Source organism: Trachemys scripta, chromosome 5 (genome assembly GCF_013100865.1).
Source record: "Trachemys scripta elegans isolate TJP31775 chromosome 5, CAS_Tse_1.0, whole genome shotgun sequence".
Taxonomy (NCBI): Eukaryota; Metazoa; Chordata; order Testudines; family Emydidae; genus Trachemys; species Trachemys scripta.
The window spans coordinates 116,958,293-116,975,789 of NC_048302.1; the positions used below are offsets into that span (position 1 = coordinate 116,958,293).

Below are 17,497 nucleotides of genomic sequence, written 5' to 3' on the forward strand. Positions count from 1 at the left end.
AAGTGCAGGACTCTGCACTTGTCCTTGTTGAACCTCATCAGATTTTTTTCGGCCCAATCCTCTAATTTGTCTAGGTCCCTCTGTATCCGATCCCTACCCTCTAGTGTATCTACCACGCCTCCTAGTTTAGTGTCATCTGCAAACTTGCTGAGAGTGCAGTCCACACCATCTTCCAGATCATTAATAAAGATATTAAACAAAACCGGCCCCAGGACCGACCCTTGGGGCACTCCGCTTGAAACCAGCTGCCAACTAGACATGGAGCCATTGATCACTACCCGTTGAGCCCGACGATCTAGCCAGCTTTCTATCCACCTTACAGTCCATTCATCCAGCCCATACTTCTTTAACTTGGCGGCAAGAATACTGTGGGAGACCGTATCAAAAGCTTTGCTAAAGTCAAGGAATAACACATCCACTGCTTTCCCCTCATCCACAGAGCCAGTTATCTCATCATAGAAGGCAATTAGGTTAGTCAGGCACGACTTCCCCTTCATGAATCCATGCTGACTGTTCCTGATCACTTTCCTCTCCTCTAAATGCTTCATAATTGATTCCTTGAGGACCTGCTCCATGATTTTTCCAGGGACTGAGGTGAGGCTGACTGGCCTGTAGTTCCCCGGATCCTCCTCCTTCCCTTTTTTAAAGATATGCACTACATTAGCCTTTTTCCAGTCATCTGGGACCTCCCCCGATCGCCATGAGTTTTCAAAAATCATGGCTAATGGCTCTGTAATCTCACCTGCCAACTCCTTTAGCACCCTCGGATGCAGCGCATCCGGCCCCATGGACTTGTGCACGTCCAGTTTTTCTAAATAGTCCCGAACCACTTCTTTCTATGCATGTCACCGAGCAGAGTGGTTCCCTACATAAAAAGGAGAATTGTGGGCAAACCAGAGAGTGCGGTAGGCTGGGAAAGTGAGTCTGTGTAGTGCAGTGGTGGGCAACCTGTGGCCTGTGGGTCGCGAAACAGTTTATTTACATTGACCATCCGCAGGCACGGCCACCCGCAGCTCCCAGTGGCTGCGGTTCGTTGTTCCCAGCCAATGGGAGCTGCGGGAAGTGGGGGCCAGCATGTCCCTGTGGCCTGTAAGACCCATTAGTAATCAGAATAGGTTAACAAAAACTCTGAGGGTATGAAGTGATTTTCTGTCAGCTGTGTTAGTTTTATTGTTGCATGGAAGAGTCTCATAACTCTAACCCACTTCTCACCTTGGTAAATAACCCTCAGTGGCGGTAATATCTCTTTATAGGCTGCTAGTGTTGCAAGCTTTTCCTGCATTCATTCATTCCAAGTTAACATAATTAGATACAGACATTTTATAATGTAGAAGCAACATTCTCTTTTATTTCCTACTGCAATTTAGAAAAGCATAATGCATGGATCTAAAAAGATAATGTAGCAGAAATATTGTGAATGAAAATGTCTATTATTTGACTTGAGCATTATGTATCTGTACTATATTGCCAAATGGATAACAAAATAGAAACCAAGGCAAAAGAGAATAGGAAATAAATAACCTGTTACTGCCTCAGAAATGGCTCTGTTTCTTTTACCTTTTCAAAGTGGTACATGGCTCTTATATATATGCTTTTCACCAAATAAATAAATAGAGAGAGAGAGAGAGATTTTCTTAATTTGGCTACCACCTGGAGATTTCTCTGTCAATGAAAACTTAAATCTATAAGGCTTAAAGAAAAATACGGGTTAGGAAAACAAAGTTAAAACTCCTCTAAACAATTTTGTTTGACACAAAGCTTTTATTGCAACAAAAAATATAACTGTGCATCTGCAGATTCCCCCTCTCACAAAATATACATGTAAGTGAGACCAGATCTTCTCTTAAGTGGCTCTGAAGGAAACCACACATGCAACAGTCTCAGTAATGTGCTCCGAATTTTAACGAGGAGCTTGCTCCAAACTTGTCTGTATCAGTCAGGGATACATATGACACTCCCAGACTGAAATGTCATTTTCCTGTCAATGTCCCATTAGTTCCATAGTGTTTAGGGTTACCATATTCTGTGCCTCCAAATGGAGGACACTCCACGGCCCACGGCCCCGCCCCCAGCCCCGCCCACACCCCCTCCCCAACCCCGCCCCCTCCCCAAAGTCTCCGCCCCCTCCCCTGCTTCCCGCGAACATTTGATTCGCGGGAAGCCTGAAGCAGGTAAGAGGGGTGTGGGGGGAGGCGCGGCCCAGGCTGGCCCCCCGGTGTTTCCAGCCTGGGTCGGCTCGGGCCCTGGGGTGCTGGCCCCGGCCCCCGGCCGACCACCCGCGGCCCGCCCAGCACTGCCGGCCCGGCGCACCCCCCGGCTCCCCGCCCCGCGGGCCCTGCTCCCCAGCTCCCTGGCTCCCCGCGGGCCCGGCTCCCCGCGGGCTCGGCTCCTCGGCTGACCGGCTCCCCGCGGGCTCGGCTCCTCGGCTGACCGGCTCCCCACCGGCCCGGCTGACCGGCTCCCCGTGGGCCCGGCTCCCCGCCAGCCCGGCTGACCGGCTCCCCGCCAGCCCGGCTCCCCGCGGGCTCGGCTCCCCGGCTCCCCACGGGCCCGGCTGACCAGCTCCCCGGCCCCGCGGGCCCGGCTCCCGGCCCGGACCCCGGCCCGGCACCGCGCCCCCGGCTCCCCATCCAGCCCCGCGCCCGGCCCGGCACTGTGACCCTGGCCCGGCACTGCGCCCCTGGTTCCCAGCCCGGCACCATGCCCCCGGCCCCACACCGCCGGCCCCGGCCGAGCACCACCGAGCCCTCCCGATTTTCCCGGACATGCCCGGCTTTTGGGGATTTCCCCCCGGACGGGGATTTGAGCCCCCAAAAGCCGGACATGTCCGGGAAAATCCGGACGTATGGTAACCCTAATAGCGTTTCCCATATAGTCCATCAGCCCTTTTATTCCCATATTTCTTGATCCATTATGCTCCCTCTTCCCAGCACCTCTTGGAGGCTTCCCTAGGTGGCTCCACTCCTTAGTGGCTGTTCCTTACAGCAGTAGTAGCAGCAGGAAGATGTTCTGCAGCCTTTTCTGATAGTAGCGATAGGAGGCCTCTGGCTACAGGGAGTTTGGTGAGCTGAGCAGTGAGGTTCCCTGGGACTTGCCTGGCTAGTGCATGTGTGTAGAGGCTCGGCATTGGACCCCCATTGTTTCCATTGGGTGATTGGGGGTCAGGGAGGGGAATGGACTCCAAGCTCCCTTCAAGTACCAACTATTCAAATTCTGAGCAGAAGCTGGATGGCGGGCTCTGGTGGGGAGAGAGGCAGTTTGCAGCTGTAACAGGACTTCCACTCTGTCATCCTCATGCACTGCTGGAGGATCTGGTGAGGAAGTGGTGCAGGGACTATGTGGTGCATCCCACGTATACACTAGTGAGGGATGAAGGAGGGGAGTTTCCCTTTTAGGATGTGCCACAGCAATGGCAGGCACACCCTGGGTGTGGCAATTTCCTGCGTAAACAGCAGTCTCCTCAATCTCAGCCTCTGACGTAGCTAGAAATGTTAACAAGCAGAACCAGCATTAACATTTTTAGGTGGACCCAGGAAACAGTTCCTGTTCCCTGTTTTCACACCACTGCACTAGGACAGCCTGAAGCTTTTCGGGGGTGGTTAGTTATGTTGATCTCACTCCCAGAGATTGAAGGGAGCGCATGGGGATGGTGGGAACATAAGTCCTAGCCACTTTGTCTCTAGGAGCTTTGGGTATTCACATCTATTCCTGTAAGACCTTTGGATTCAGTGTAATTTGTTGCCTAGTTTCAGTATTGCCATTCCAAATCATGAATCAGGCCCCTAAAAATCATGACATTTGCTTAAAAAACATGAGATTTTTTAAAAATAACAAATGTTGAGTTCTTTATATTTGCCTTCCAGTGTCAGTGCCTTTAAGGTGCAGTAGGGTCACATTTTCCAGCTTTAACAGTGAGGGCTAGGAATTCACTTCATTTTTAAAAGCAAGCTGAGGTTATCGCCTAATCGCATGCCTCCAGGATCTGGCACATGAAGTAAAAACAAGAAATATTCCGAGGCTTGCAATAAAATCACGAGAGTTGGCAACACTGGTTCAATTTTGACTACATGATCGGATTACATTGTCGTGCTGTGCATGTGCATGGTGTTTGCACTTCACACGGTCATTTCTCCCTGCTCTGAAAGCAGACTGCAACTATCAATTATCTTTTCTACCAATGCTTTCTGGCCAATAGTATTGCCTTTCTTTCTTGGCTTGGGCATGGCCCTGGGTATCGTGTCTTGGATGACAGGGGTTGCTCAGCTGCAGCAGAGGAAATAGAGGTGACTGTGGCAATAGCAGCTATTCCAGCATTTGCCCTCTTCTCCATGAAATTCTCCATTTCATAATTCTGTTAACACACACTGCCTGTATAGTACAACATTGGCTTACTCTGTGATCTTGATCATCCTCCGCTCTGCCCCTGTACTTTTCTAGCTGAAAAATGGGTGTAATGATATCTACTTATCACAGAGGTGTTAGGAGATTTAATCATCATTATAAACCAGGATGAAGGTATTGATTGAAAAATATTATACTGAGGTATCGAGTACTGAATATGCATGACATAAGGCTAGATTAAAAAACAACAACAACAACAAAACAACCTCTCCCCCTTTGCCTTCTGTACCAGATCTGATTTTTGGATAGGGGCGTGTACATTTTTCCATGGTAGGAAGCCAGGTTTAACTAGTATTGAAAATGATCCATGATTTTCTTCTGCCTTAACTCTATACAAATGCTATCAGTGAAGTTTCTCACTAGCACTGAAAGCAGAAGACTTTTGGAAAAGGTCCACAGAGGTACCTCACTTTGGTACCTCACTATAGGCAGAAAGTAAAAAATTAATAGAGCATTGTGGACATTTGTTAGGAAATTGTAGAGATTAGATTTCTGCTATGTGAATCTGGAAAAGTTCTTGCACATGTTCCTTGATGGATGTTTATTGTTCCCTGAAAGAACACACACAATTGTGTAGAAATGACATACACGTCAATTTCATTCAAATGATTTAATGCACCTGATTGAGACAGCTGCTAAGAACTTCCTGACAGGTGCTGAACACATTGATGTCCATGAGAATTGATGGCACTTTGAAGGACTGGGCCCAGTATATTGTAAATGTAAATGTAACCACTTCCTGCGTTACCTCCAGCTCTGTGCTAATTTGAGTGTTTGCTTTTTCTGGTGTAGCTGTCAGATACAGGAAAAGGAGTCTAGCTCAGAAGTCACCACAAGGGGTCAGGAATGGCATGCTTGCATAGCTGTCAGGTTTGCTACACCCCATGTTTAATCACGGCATGTTTAGCCTGGCGAGCCTTTGATCACTAGAAGGATTTTGTAAGGAGTTCTATGTTAATTAATTCCGATTCAGCACCCTAATGCCAATCACCTGTGCAAGTGTACAAGATTAAACACCATCAATCTGAAATTCACCTTTCTGTCTGCAAATTTTATCCTCTGTACCTCTGTACTCAAAAGTAACACCTAAAATCACTCTAAGGGTATGTCTACACTACGAGAGTAGTTCGATTTTACTTAAAGCGAATTTTTGGAACCGATATTACAAAGTCGAACGTGTGTATCCACACTAAGGACAGTAATTCGACTTTGTGAGTCCACACTAACGGAGCAAGTGTCGACATTGGAAGCGGTGCACTGTGGGTAGCTATCCCACAGTTCCCGCAGTCCCCCTGCCCACTGGAATTCTGGGTCGAGCCCTCAACGCCTGCTGGGGCAAAAAATGTGTCGAGGGTGGTTTTGGGTAACTGTCGTCAACCCTCACTCCTGCCCTCCCTCCGTGAAAGCGCCGGCGGGCAATCAGTTCGTGCACTTTTCTGGTGATTGACAGCGCGGATGCCACAGCACCGTGAGCATGGAGCCCGCTGCGATCATCGCTGCAGTTATGGCCATTGTCAACACCTCGCGCCTTATCATCCACCTTTTCCAGAGGCAGATGCTGAGAAATCGGGCAAGGAGGCTACAGTAGCGCGGTGAGGACATTAAGTCTGAGAGGGGCACAGACCTCTCACAAAGCACGGGACCCTGCGCCGTGGACATCATGGTGGCAATGGGTCATGTTGATGCTGTGGAACGGCGATTCTGGACCTGGGAAACAAGCACGGACTGGTGGGACCGCATAGTGCTGCAGGTCTGGGATGAATAACAGTGGCTTCGAAACTTTCGGATGTGTAAGGGAACTTTCCTGGAACTTTGTGAGTTGCTGTCCCCTGCCCTGAAGCGCAAGGACACCCGGATGCGAGCAGCCCTGACTGTCCAGAAGCGAGTGGCCATAGCCCTCTGGAAGCTTGCAACACCAGACAGCTACTGGTCAGTTGTGAATCAATTTGGAGTGGGCAAATCTACCGTGGGGGTTGCTGTGATGCAAGTAGCCAATGCAATCGTTGAGCTACTGCTCTCAAAGGTAGTGACCCTGGGAAACGTGCAGGTGATCATAGATGGCTTCGCTGCGATGGGATTCCCAAACTGCGGTGGGGCTATAGATGGAACTCACATCCCTATCCTGGGACCGGACCACCAGGCCAGCCAGTACATTAACCGAAAGGGCTACTTTTCAATGGTGATGCAAGTACTGGTGGACCATAGGGGACGTTTTACCAACACCAACGTCGGATGGCCAGGCAAGGTTCATGACGCTCGCGTTTTCAGGAACTCTGGTCTGTTTAGACGGCTGCAGGAAGGTATTTACTTCCCAGACCACAAAATAACTGTTGGGGATGTGGAGAGGCCTATAGTGATCCTCGGGGACCCAGCCTACCCGCTAATGCCCTGGCTCATGAAGCCCTATACAGGCGCCCTGGACAGTGAAAAAGAACTCTTCAACTACCGGCTGAGCAAGTGCAGAATGGTGGTGGAGTGTGCCTTTGGACATCTGAAGGGGAGATGGAGAAGCTTACTGACTCGCTCTGATCTCAGCGAAATCAATATCCCCATTGTTATTGTAGCTTGCTGTGTGCTCCACAATCTCTGTGAGAGCAAAGGGGAGATGTTTATGGCGGGGTGGGAGGTTGAGGCAAATCGCCTAGCTGCTGATTACGCCCTGTCAGACAGCCGGGCGATTAGAAGAGCCCAGCGGAATGCGCTGTGCATCCGGGAAGCTTTGAAAGCTAGGTTCCAGAATGACCAGGGTAACCTGTGACTATTACGTTTTTTTAAACAGAAGCTGAACCTGCCCCCATTTCTTTACCCAGTTAATGTTAACTATCCTCTCCAGTTACCAACTCCCTTCCCCCCCCTTCCAACACACCTTTAAAAATAAAATAAATGAAACTTTGTTCATTAACACCGTTTTCTTTATTAAGGATTTTGCGGTAAAGGGTTGAAACTGGGATGCAGACTGTGGTGGGGAGCGGGTGTAGTGATGGAAAGGACGCTTCTAAACTCGAGGAATGACAGGCTCCTGCTCCTAGAGTGGTCCACAGCGGTGGACTGGTTGTTTCAACGGAGCCTGCCACCCCTCCTTTTCGGGACTCTGTGTGTGGGGGCTATGTGACTTTGTGGCGGGGAAGGGTGGTTACAGATCCCCTGCTGCGTGGCTCTGTCATCGAGGCTAAGGACCGCTGCATAAGATCTGTAACCACCCTCCCCCGCCACAAACTCATATAGCCCCCCCCACAGAACCATGAAAACCACCTCTCAGACTGACCAGTGTGCCTAGTGACTGCATTGTGTGTGTGACCTTCTGTTGAACCTGCCCCCGTGTCTGTACCCTGGTAAAGGTGACTGTCCTCTCCAATTACCAACCCCCTTCTCCCCTTTCAAACACACTGTCCTCTACAAGAACATGATGGAAACAGTAATTAACAGAAACGTATTTGTTATTAAGAACTACACAGTTAGGGGATGAAACTGGGACAGGGGCTTGGGTGAGGTGCATTTGGAGGGAAGGAAAGGATGTATCAAATCTTTGGGAATGAGAGCCTTCTGTTACTTGAGCAGTCTGCAGGGGTGGAGTGACTGTTTTCACGGCCCCTGCCGCCCCTCCTTCTTGGGACTTTGGATGGGGGGGTGGACTTTGTGGAGGGGGAGGGTGGTTAGTGATAGAATGCAGCGGGGCTCTGTCCTCCTGCCTCCGGTCCTGCAGAACATCTACAAGATGCCGGAGCATGTCCGTTTGCTCCCTCATTAGTCCAAGCAGCATTTGAGTCGCCTGCTGGTCTTCCTGCCACCACCTGTCCTCCTGTTCGCTGTGTGATCGCTGGTATTGTGACATGTTCTCCCTCCACTGGGTCTGCTGTGCCGCCTCGGCTTGGGAACAGACCATAAGTTCTGAGAACATCTCGTCCCGTGTCCTTTTCTTTCACCGCCTGATCTGTGCCAGCCTCTGGGAGGGGGATGCCAGGGTAGCTCAGGAGACACTCGCAGCTGTGGGATGGGAAAAAGAGAGTGAATTCCTCAAAAAGATACATTTTTGCAAACAATGAATATAGTCTTTCTCTGTGAACAAGACCATGCACAGTACCTATCACATGTGCACTCAGTACAAGGTCGAATTTTCTGTCTTCACATTGAGTGCTTGGGGGCTGGGATCCGGAGTGTCCGTTTGACTCTTTGTCTTCTGGTGTGCTTGTTTCAGCTCCTTGATTTTCACACGGCACTGTGTTGCATCCCGGCTGTATCCTCTCTCCGTCATGGCTTTTGAGATCTTCTCATAGATCTTTGCATCTGTCTTTTTGATCGCAACTCCGAAAGCACGGACTCATCGCCCCACACAGCGATCAGATCCAAGACTTCCCGATCAGTCCATGCTGGGGCCCTCTTTCTATTCTGTGATTGCATGGTCACCTCTGCTGGAGAGCTCTGCATCGTTGCCAGTGCTGCTGAGCTCGCCACGATGTCCAAACAGGAAATGAGATTCAAACTGGCCAGACAGGAGAAGGAATTCAAATTTTCCCGGGGCTTTTCCTGTGTGGCTGGTCAGAGCATCCGAGCTCGGACTGCTGTCCAGAGCGTCAACAGAGTGGTGCACTGTGGGATAGCTCCCGGAGCTATTAGCGTCGAATTCCGTCCAAACTAACCCTAATTCGACATGGCCATGTCGAATTTAGCGCTACTCCCCTCGTCGGGGAGGAGTACAGAAATTGATTTAAAGAGACCTCTATGTCAAAATAAATAGCTTCGTTGTGTGGACGGGTGCAGGGTTAATTAGAGTTAACGCTGCTAAATTCGACATAACCTCCTAGTGTAGACCAGGCCTAACTGAAAGAAGTTACAGTGCTTGTGCTTAAAAGGTTCCTTTCATTTTGAAAGATATTGCTGTTTCCGTTGGTATTCCCCATTATAAATGAGTGGAACATCTCTCAAACCACTAGAATCTTTCAAAATGGAAGAAACTCTTCTTTTTTTTTAAAGTGCAACTAATTGTTTACTCTCTGCATTTTACAGCACTTTATGGCCAGTTTTACTATGAGGAGCTACGTTACACCCCAAATACCCTTAGAGCTGACCCCTGTGCAGTCCCATTGATTTCAGTGTGAACACAGGGAATATGAGGTTTCAAAATAAAATAAATAAATAAATTAATGGAGATATCCTATCTCCTAGAACTGGAAGGGACCTTGAAAGGTCATTGAGTCCAGTCTCCTGCCTTCATTAGCAGGACCAACTACTGATTTTGCCCCAGATCCCTAAGTGGCCCCCTCAAGGACTGAACTCACAATGCTCAAACCACTGAGATATCCCTCCCCCCAATCACCTGATATTATGGTAGAGTCATGAATAGAGCTAAATGAATTTTTTGACCAAAACTTTTTATCACCAAAAAATTAAGATTCAGGTTGACTGAAACATTTTGTGAATTTGTATAGATTTTGCCAAATTGTTTTGGCGGGGCGGCGCAGAAAAAAATCAAAATGTTTCCTTTTGACATTTTTGAAACAAAGCATTTAAATTTCTCTCTTCAAAATAACGTTTTGTTTCAAAATTTACTTCAGTTTTATTTTAAAAAATATAAAATTTATTTTAAAAAATCAAAACAAAATGTTTAGTGTCTGGTCAAACAAAATATTTCATTCTACACAAAATGATTTTTTTTTACTTTGGGGTTCACTGAAAAATTAGATTTTTTTTTCCAGTCAACCCAAAATATTTTTTCCAGTTTTTAGATTTGCACAGCTCTAGTCATGAGTGAGAAAGATGATGATGAAGGGGAGGGTATGACAGGATTATTTGGCAAAACATAGCGCACAAGAGAGGGGTCAGAGGAAACAAGGGTTGAGATGTAGACAGGGAGGCATGATGAAAGCCTTATAAGTGTGGAGGAGGAGCCTGAACTATATTACTATTATTTAGCGCGTGCTCAGTGTTGTACAAAGCACATAGGGAGACATGGTCCCTGCCTCAGAGAGCTTGCAACCTAAAAAAGTAAAATAAAACAGAGGCAATACAGTGAGGTGACCTGGATGATCTTTTCTGACATGGGTTACCTTTGGGGGAAGAAGAGAGCTTTGAGGAGCTATTTCAGGGAAGGAGAGGATGGCACTTGGCATAGTGAATGGGGCATTCCAGGCATGAGGTCACATGAAAGAAGGCATGAGGATGATCTCAGGAGAAGGAGCTGAATGGAGTGTGAGGCGGGATTGAATGATGGAACAAAGGTGTTGCAAGTACTGATGAGAGCAGGAGTGAAAATGATGTGCAAGATCGGAAGCCAGTGGAGAAATTCCATTAGAGGGGATGACATGGTTGGAGAAGCAAGCAGGGAAGATCATTTTCGCTGCAAGGAAGATCAGTTCTGCCACAGGGGGCCCAAATGTGCAACTCTATAATTTAAATATGGAAATGAAAGTACTAGCGGTCAAATGTTACATGAGCACAGCAAATGTGCTAGAGTACACCAAAACCTGACTTCAGACAGTAGAAGGATTCCAGGTTCTTGAGGACTTTTAAAGTCAGCTGAATGGCCATGAGCCAATGAAATCAAATAAATAATGTGCAGGTAGGAAGGTTAATGGCAAATTAAGAGAGCAGCATGGCTTTGAATAGCCTGCAGAAGGGAAGAATGAATGCATAGTTTACAGGATCTGCTGAGATCACAGTGTGACATAGTGTGGCTGCAGGCAATGAATTAGATATAGCAATAAAAATTGCCTTCTTTGGAACAAGATATTTTCTCTCACACACACTATCTTACCAGTTAAACTTTTTCCTACCAACAGGAAGTCCTGCCTAGCAACATTTGCTAAGAGCCCAGTCTTGTAAAGTGCTAAATGTCCCCTGTGAAGTGCTGAGCACCCATTGTAGTCAATTGGAACTGAGAGTGCTTAGCACCTTACAAAACTGAGACCTAAGTCTGTTAAGCTTTTATCCTTGATGACCATTTCTCCAGCTTAGCTCTAATGGTGGAAGATGGTAATATGAGCAAGGAAAGGGAACAGGAGGGGGGATTGTTTGTAACTTTCTTTTAGCTTGCTTTGCACAACCCATGTACCATTGAGAAGTTTAAAAGATGTTTTAAAACCAGGTACAAAACTTGCATCTTTCCTTAATTCAGTTAATTTCCTCAGAGTTATATCAGCAACATTTGTCCAGATGATGTTCCTCAGGACTGTTGGAAGGCAGTATAACCAAGTAATGGGTTGTAAATGCTTGGGGAAATATATTGAAATAGATTATGGTGAAAAGATATCAGTAATCCTGAACCGAAAAATAAAAATCTGCAGTGTAAAACCTGAATGGAACAGACTATGCCTAGGGGTGAAAGGCAGATTTGGTTACCCCCTGTTAATACCAGCATTCTGATTCCTGCCAGACACATAAAAAGTAGCGACTGGCATCTTGAACAGGATGAGTACACACTCCACTTTCTTACTATTGATAGTTGCAATTGGAAGAGAAGAGTTAGTGAAACATATTAATTAGTATAAACTCCTCCAGTCTGGCCTTCTTGCCTTCCAGCTGTCCCCTGCCGGTCTATCCAAAAATCCTATGTTAAAGGGCTGGTCCACACTAACCCCCCACTTCGAACTAAGATACGCAACTTCAGCTACATTATTCACGTAGCTGAAGTCAAACTATCTTAGTTCGAACTTACCGCGGGTCCACACGCGGCAGGCAGGCTCCCCCGTCGACTCCGCATACTCCTCTCACCGAGCAGGAGTACCAGCGTCGACGGCAAGCACTTCCGGGATCGATCCCAGAAGATTGATTGCTTACCACCAGACCCGGAGGTAAGTATAGACGTACCCAAAGTCATCTTCTTCTCTCACTTCTCCAATCATGTTAACTCCTCCTGAACTTCCATTGACTTCCCATCTCCTAACACATAAAATTCAAATGCTTCATCTTCAGACAGAAAATCGCATCTATTCTTGCATACACCTACTTCTCGGCTTTCACATACCTCTTCCTAATCCTCTTGCATTTTCTCCTTAGTGTTGGATTCTTCTCTTATTTACATCAGTGCAAATCAGGAGTAACTTCATGGATGTCAATATAGCTACATCAGGGTAAAACTGATGCAAGTGAGATGAGAATCAGATTAGCCACATCTCCCATTCTCAGCTTTGTTCCCCCTGTGTCTGGTCTCACAGCTTATCTGAAAATTGCTTTATCTTTTCTCCTTTAAATTCATGTGTAAACCCCACATCTCTAAGTAATCCCTCCTCCCACATTCTGATCAATAGTAGCGCTCAGGGGCACCCTCTTTTGCACTCTTGACCTATGTTTCATCCTGCATTTGCTTTTCTCACTTTATTTAGATTCTAATCACTTGGGGAAAGGAACATGTCTTATCTGTGTCCTATAAAGCATTGTGTATGTTTATGACACATTATAAACATTTTACTATAATAATGCTCTTAAGACTTCTGCTGAAGGGCTGCTAAGAGCTATGATAACAATTTAAGGGTTTTTTAGAACTTTTCACTAATGGATACCCTTTCAAACTCTTTATTCCTATACTCTTTAGTAATTTATTTCTCCTCCCCCTCCATCCTTGTTAATTGGATTCGCAGCATAACTGTTCTCAGGCTGTGTCAGGGAAGGCACATATGATGTTCGTCATGGGTTATGGTGAACTACCAGATGTTGCATACCCATCCTCTTGCTTATTTATGAATGGTGCTGGCAATTTAAGACAGTAGAGTTCCATTAATGGGATGCTAACAAAAAATAAAAATCTACTTCTGATTCAATACAAAGTTTTAATTGGGCTTTGGAGAATGGCCTTGAGATCAACCACATGTGGGAGATTTTATCTACAACAGAGACCTTTCCCACAGGTTCATTTGTTTTGGCAGATGTATCAATGACATTTATAAAAATAGCCTGGAGTGGTGAATTTGATTCAATGAGACATCGAGGTTAACTCCTTTTATATACAAAAATGTTTTTGTGTAGCTTTTCATTATATATACCTTCCAAAGAGGTGCTTGCTGTGCAGTGTAACCATTCCTATATATAGTCACCTCTTTTTCTGCACCTAGTCAACTCTTGTTACTTCTATGTAAAGAAATAGAAATGTAATAAAGGTGTTTGTTACATATTTACTCAGATCATTCCCTCCTGCCACCTATCTATTTTTGGAAGCGCTTCTCTGAATTCCTTCTAGTTTGTCAGTATTTCTCCATTAATAAGGTGACCAGAACTGAATACAATATGCCCGGTGTTATTGCAATCAAGTTCATAGAAAGGGGTAATAATCTCTCTCCCTTGATATGATGCTTCTATGTATGCAGCCCAAAATTGCATTGGCCTTTTTGCTGCCATATCCTATTGCAAACACAGGTCCAATTTTCTGTCCGCTATTACTGTATATTTCAGCATTGCTACTTCCTGATTTCTTCCTCTGATTGAATAGTTGTGTATTGGACTATTTTCCCCAAGATGTATTAGCCTGCATTTTTCCCTGCAGAGGATGGAGAGAGGAAACAAGGAGTCCAGCAAAGAGGCTATTGCAATAAGCCAAGCATGAAATTATTGAGGAATGTATGCAGAATGTTGTTGTTATTATTTAATATTTATATTACAATAACACTCAGTGGCCCTGCTGCGCTCAGTGCTCTGCAAACACATAGAAAGACATGGTCTCTGCCACAAAGAGTTTGTTTCTTATTCTCTGGGTCTCTTTGTAATATATCTCTGTCCTAATTGGTGGTTGCCTCTCATCCTATTTTAGATCTTAAGGAGATTTCATGGACTTTTGTCTGTCTTGTGAGAGTAATTCACATTCTGTGTCCCCTCAGTCTTAGGCATCTCTGCTGCAAATGTGCATATTGGTGGAGGTTTTGTGGTGCAGAAACCTGTTGATTAGTCATTGGTTTAAGAACTCTAGCCCATTTCCAACAAGAAACAAAAGCACCTCCTCCTGCATTAATAAGTGGTTTGGATTCCAAATTCTAGGTGAAAATTCTGTATCCCATAATCTTTACTCAGATAGGATATAGTAGCTTTCCTAGTACCTAGGATGAGAGAGCTCATAGTCGGGGATCTTTAAGGTGTATCTCTTTTCTCTGGCACTTGACTCTCATGACCAGTTTGTTTTCTGTCAGGTAGGCAAGATAGTATCTTTTTTTTAATTGCCCATTATGATTAATCTTGTATCTTATTTCTTTTTCTGCAGGATTTACAGATTATCAGTACAGATGAAAACCAAGTATTTGTGGCTGTTCAAGAATGGTACCAGACAGACACGTACAACCTGTACCAATCTGACCCACAGGGTGTATACTACTCCATTTTACTAGAAAATGTCAGGAGCACTAAGCAGCCAGAAGAGAATGTCCTGATAGATATCCTGGAGGTAGGGTGCTGTGCAAATATTAGAACTTTGTTGCTTTCTGTCTCTTCCATTGTCTCTCCTACTTTATGTTATCAGCAACTCTAATTATGAATGTAGTTAATTTGATAGTGATAACATTCTCCCCAGTTTTCTAGAGTAATGAGAAGGGAGTACTTTATTACTCTAATTCTCCCTCTCTCTCCTCTTCTTCCTAAAGAGTTGGTTGTTTTATAAATACACAGTTTCTTAAGTCCAAGGATGTGCAGGAACAAGTTTAGTATTTTTCACTTTCTTAAAATATGGGGTCTGGTGTTATTTCAAGTACTGAAGAGTCAAGCAGTAAGATTCAGTTAGCACTAGTTTATTGTGAAAAGAGGAATATAAACAGCTATGAAACTGCCTTATGTAACCAAATTTAGCTTCTAGGCAATACAACAATACTCTTTTTGCCTTACATTTGTTTTACAATTTGTCGGCATTTCAGATGCTAGCTGCTTTGTCTGAGAAGCCAATGAATGTAATTATCAGATACTGTGTAAGTCCATTCATTGAGTTTTGCTTACATACTTTTTTTTTTTTTTAACCAGGAAGCCTTTTAGCCAATAGGGTCTCAGAAAATAGCAGTTGTATGAGCCTAGTACTGGGTCTTTACATGTTGACCTAGACAAATGAAGAGCCAACAACATTAGATTGAGTCAGACGACAAATCCTCTTGCTTTCTGTAGGCATTTTTTCCCTAGAGGCGCTGCTGTGAGAGGAGCCATCCTTGCAAATACTCAACTCTGTATTTTAAACCTGCAGCAATTGGCTAAAGAAAAAAAGGAAAAATAGAAGTTTAGGAAAAAATTGCCATCAGTTCTCTTGTTCAGAAAGATGATGATGACAACACTTGAATTTAATAGTCTGCTTCCTCTGCAGCTTTAAAAAATATTCTTACTAAATGCACCAGACTTCTTTGCAAAGGATTCACAATACTCCTTAGCCTGGCAGGTATGGTTAGGAAGGAGTTAAATGAATCTCTCTAGTATTGTAATTGGAGGGGGGAAATGATGGCATGCTCCAAATTTTCTAATCTCCTCCACCTTTATATAACTCCCTCTCTTTCAACAGACTGCAGTAAGACAAGGAGATGTGACATAATTCCCACCCTCCCATTTCAAGCATTGATTACTGTAGGGGGGTTCTGCGGGGAACAGAGAGTATGGAAAAAGGCCACCTTCTTCCTCTTGTGTAATCAGAGTCCCATATTCTGATTTTAATGACAAAATATGTTTTTGCTGCTTTTTGCTCCTGTTAGCTAGGCAGAGCCAGCACAGCTAAGAGGAAAGAAGCTGGGTTCTCTTCTCCTCTGGCATCTTCTAGAGCATGGGTTCTCAATCGGAGGTCACAAAGAGGTGTTAAGGGGTCACAACCACTCTGCTGTTCCGTTATTACTAAGGAACTGCCAGTATAGAAAAGGCTTAGGACTACTAGTCTTGAGTATTGTTTGCTAAAGTCCATTCAGTTTCACCTGTGCAAGCCCACTGAGGTTTAGGGAGTTGCAGAAGTGTCACTGAGGGCAATATCTGTCCTGTGGAACCTCTATTATTGGTGATGCACAAAAAGAAGAGATCCTAGATTATTTGCAAATTCCAGATTTAGTTTGTGGAGCTGGCTTTAAAAATTACTTATAACAGAGCATATTTAATAAGGAATGATTGAGAGACAGTAAACATGGAACCTTACAATGCCATTTTTATGTAGCCAATTTTCAGAGAAGAGCTGCACTGCACACGGACAAATTTCTCTGCCTACATGTAGAAAGTTTAAAACTTGAAGATCTTTTCTGCGATATGGTGAAATACAATTAGTGCTTGTTTTCTTTATTAGAATGTGATGAGCAAGTAATATTTACAAGGGTTCTTTTGTGTTGACTTATTTACACTGTACAAAGTAGTTAATAAAAATAAGGCTGCTACTGTGTTTAGGGATTGCAGGACGGCTGTTGGTTTTGTGGTTTTTTTTCTGACTTGGGATATCTTGCAGGGTGTCTCAATAGAAGTGTCTTGGGAAAAAATCTTCAACTCCAAACACAGACAACCCTCAATGGATTAAGAATTTCTCTTTCAACTAACATATAATTCTGCATTAAATTTGCAAGTTTGTCTTCCACTGGCCTCATTTCATCCTTTACACGTGCATCTGCTTTATAGTCTTTTAGAGATTTTCACCTGTCTGCATTCATTTTCCTTTATATCCTTTATCTCTTTTGTACAGAACATCTTTTCCGCTTTTGTTGCATATGTGCGCAGAGACTAACCTCTAAAATATATGTTTAAAAGAAAGAAAGAAGCAGTGAGCAGTGATTCAAAGTCAGTATGGTCTTGAAATACTGTTCCAAGTGCTGTAAAAGTGAACCAGCCACAAGCTTGGCATAGAGATCATTGCAAAACAAGCATGTTGATATCATGTTTCATGAAGTGAGTGGAAGTACTCATGAATAAAGGTCACAGAAGTGGACACTTAATTTACAGCATACTCATATTGTGCTAGTAATTGCTTATTTAATATCCCAAACTGCAGGCCTTACTCATACATTTATTCCTCAATCATGTGACTTAGCCCCATTGATTTCAGTTGAGTGTTTGTAATATTTGCACAATTGTCCGTTATGTGGTCACTACACACACTATATGTTGTAAATGCTGAGGGGCCCTCTGTATGCTCCCCCTTCATAGTAAAATGGCACAGGAAAGTTCTGCAATAGTTACTACAGAA

General features: G+C 44.7%; 1 protein-coding gene across 3 annotated transcripts in view; it reads left to right on the plus strand.

Moving 5' to 3' along the window:
- SORCS2 (sortilin related VPS10 domain containing receptor 2) overlaps positions 1 to 17,497 on the plus strand; it is an 810,911-nt gene that overhangs the window by 698,950 nt on the left and 94,464 nt on the right. For all 3 annotated transcript variants that reach the window (XM_034770959.1, XM_034770960.1, XM_034770962.1), the window contains one exon: positions 14,582 to 14,761. In XM_034770959.1, coding sequence (XP_034626850.1) covers positions 14,582 to 14,761 — 180 coding nt within the window. The remainder of the gene's footprint in view (positions 1 to 14,581; positions 14,762 to 17,497) is intronic.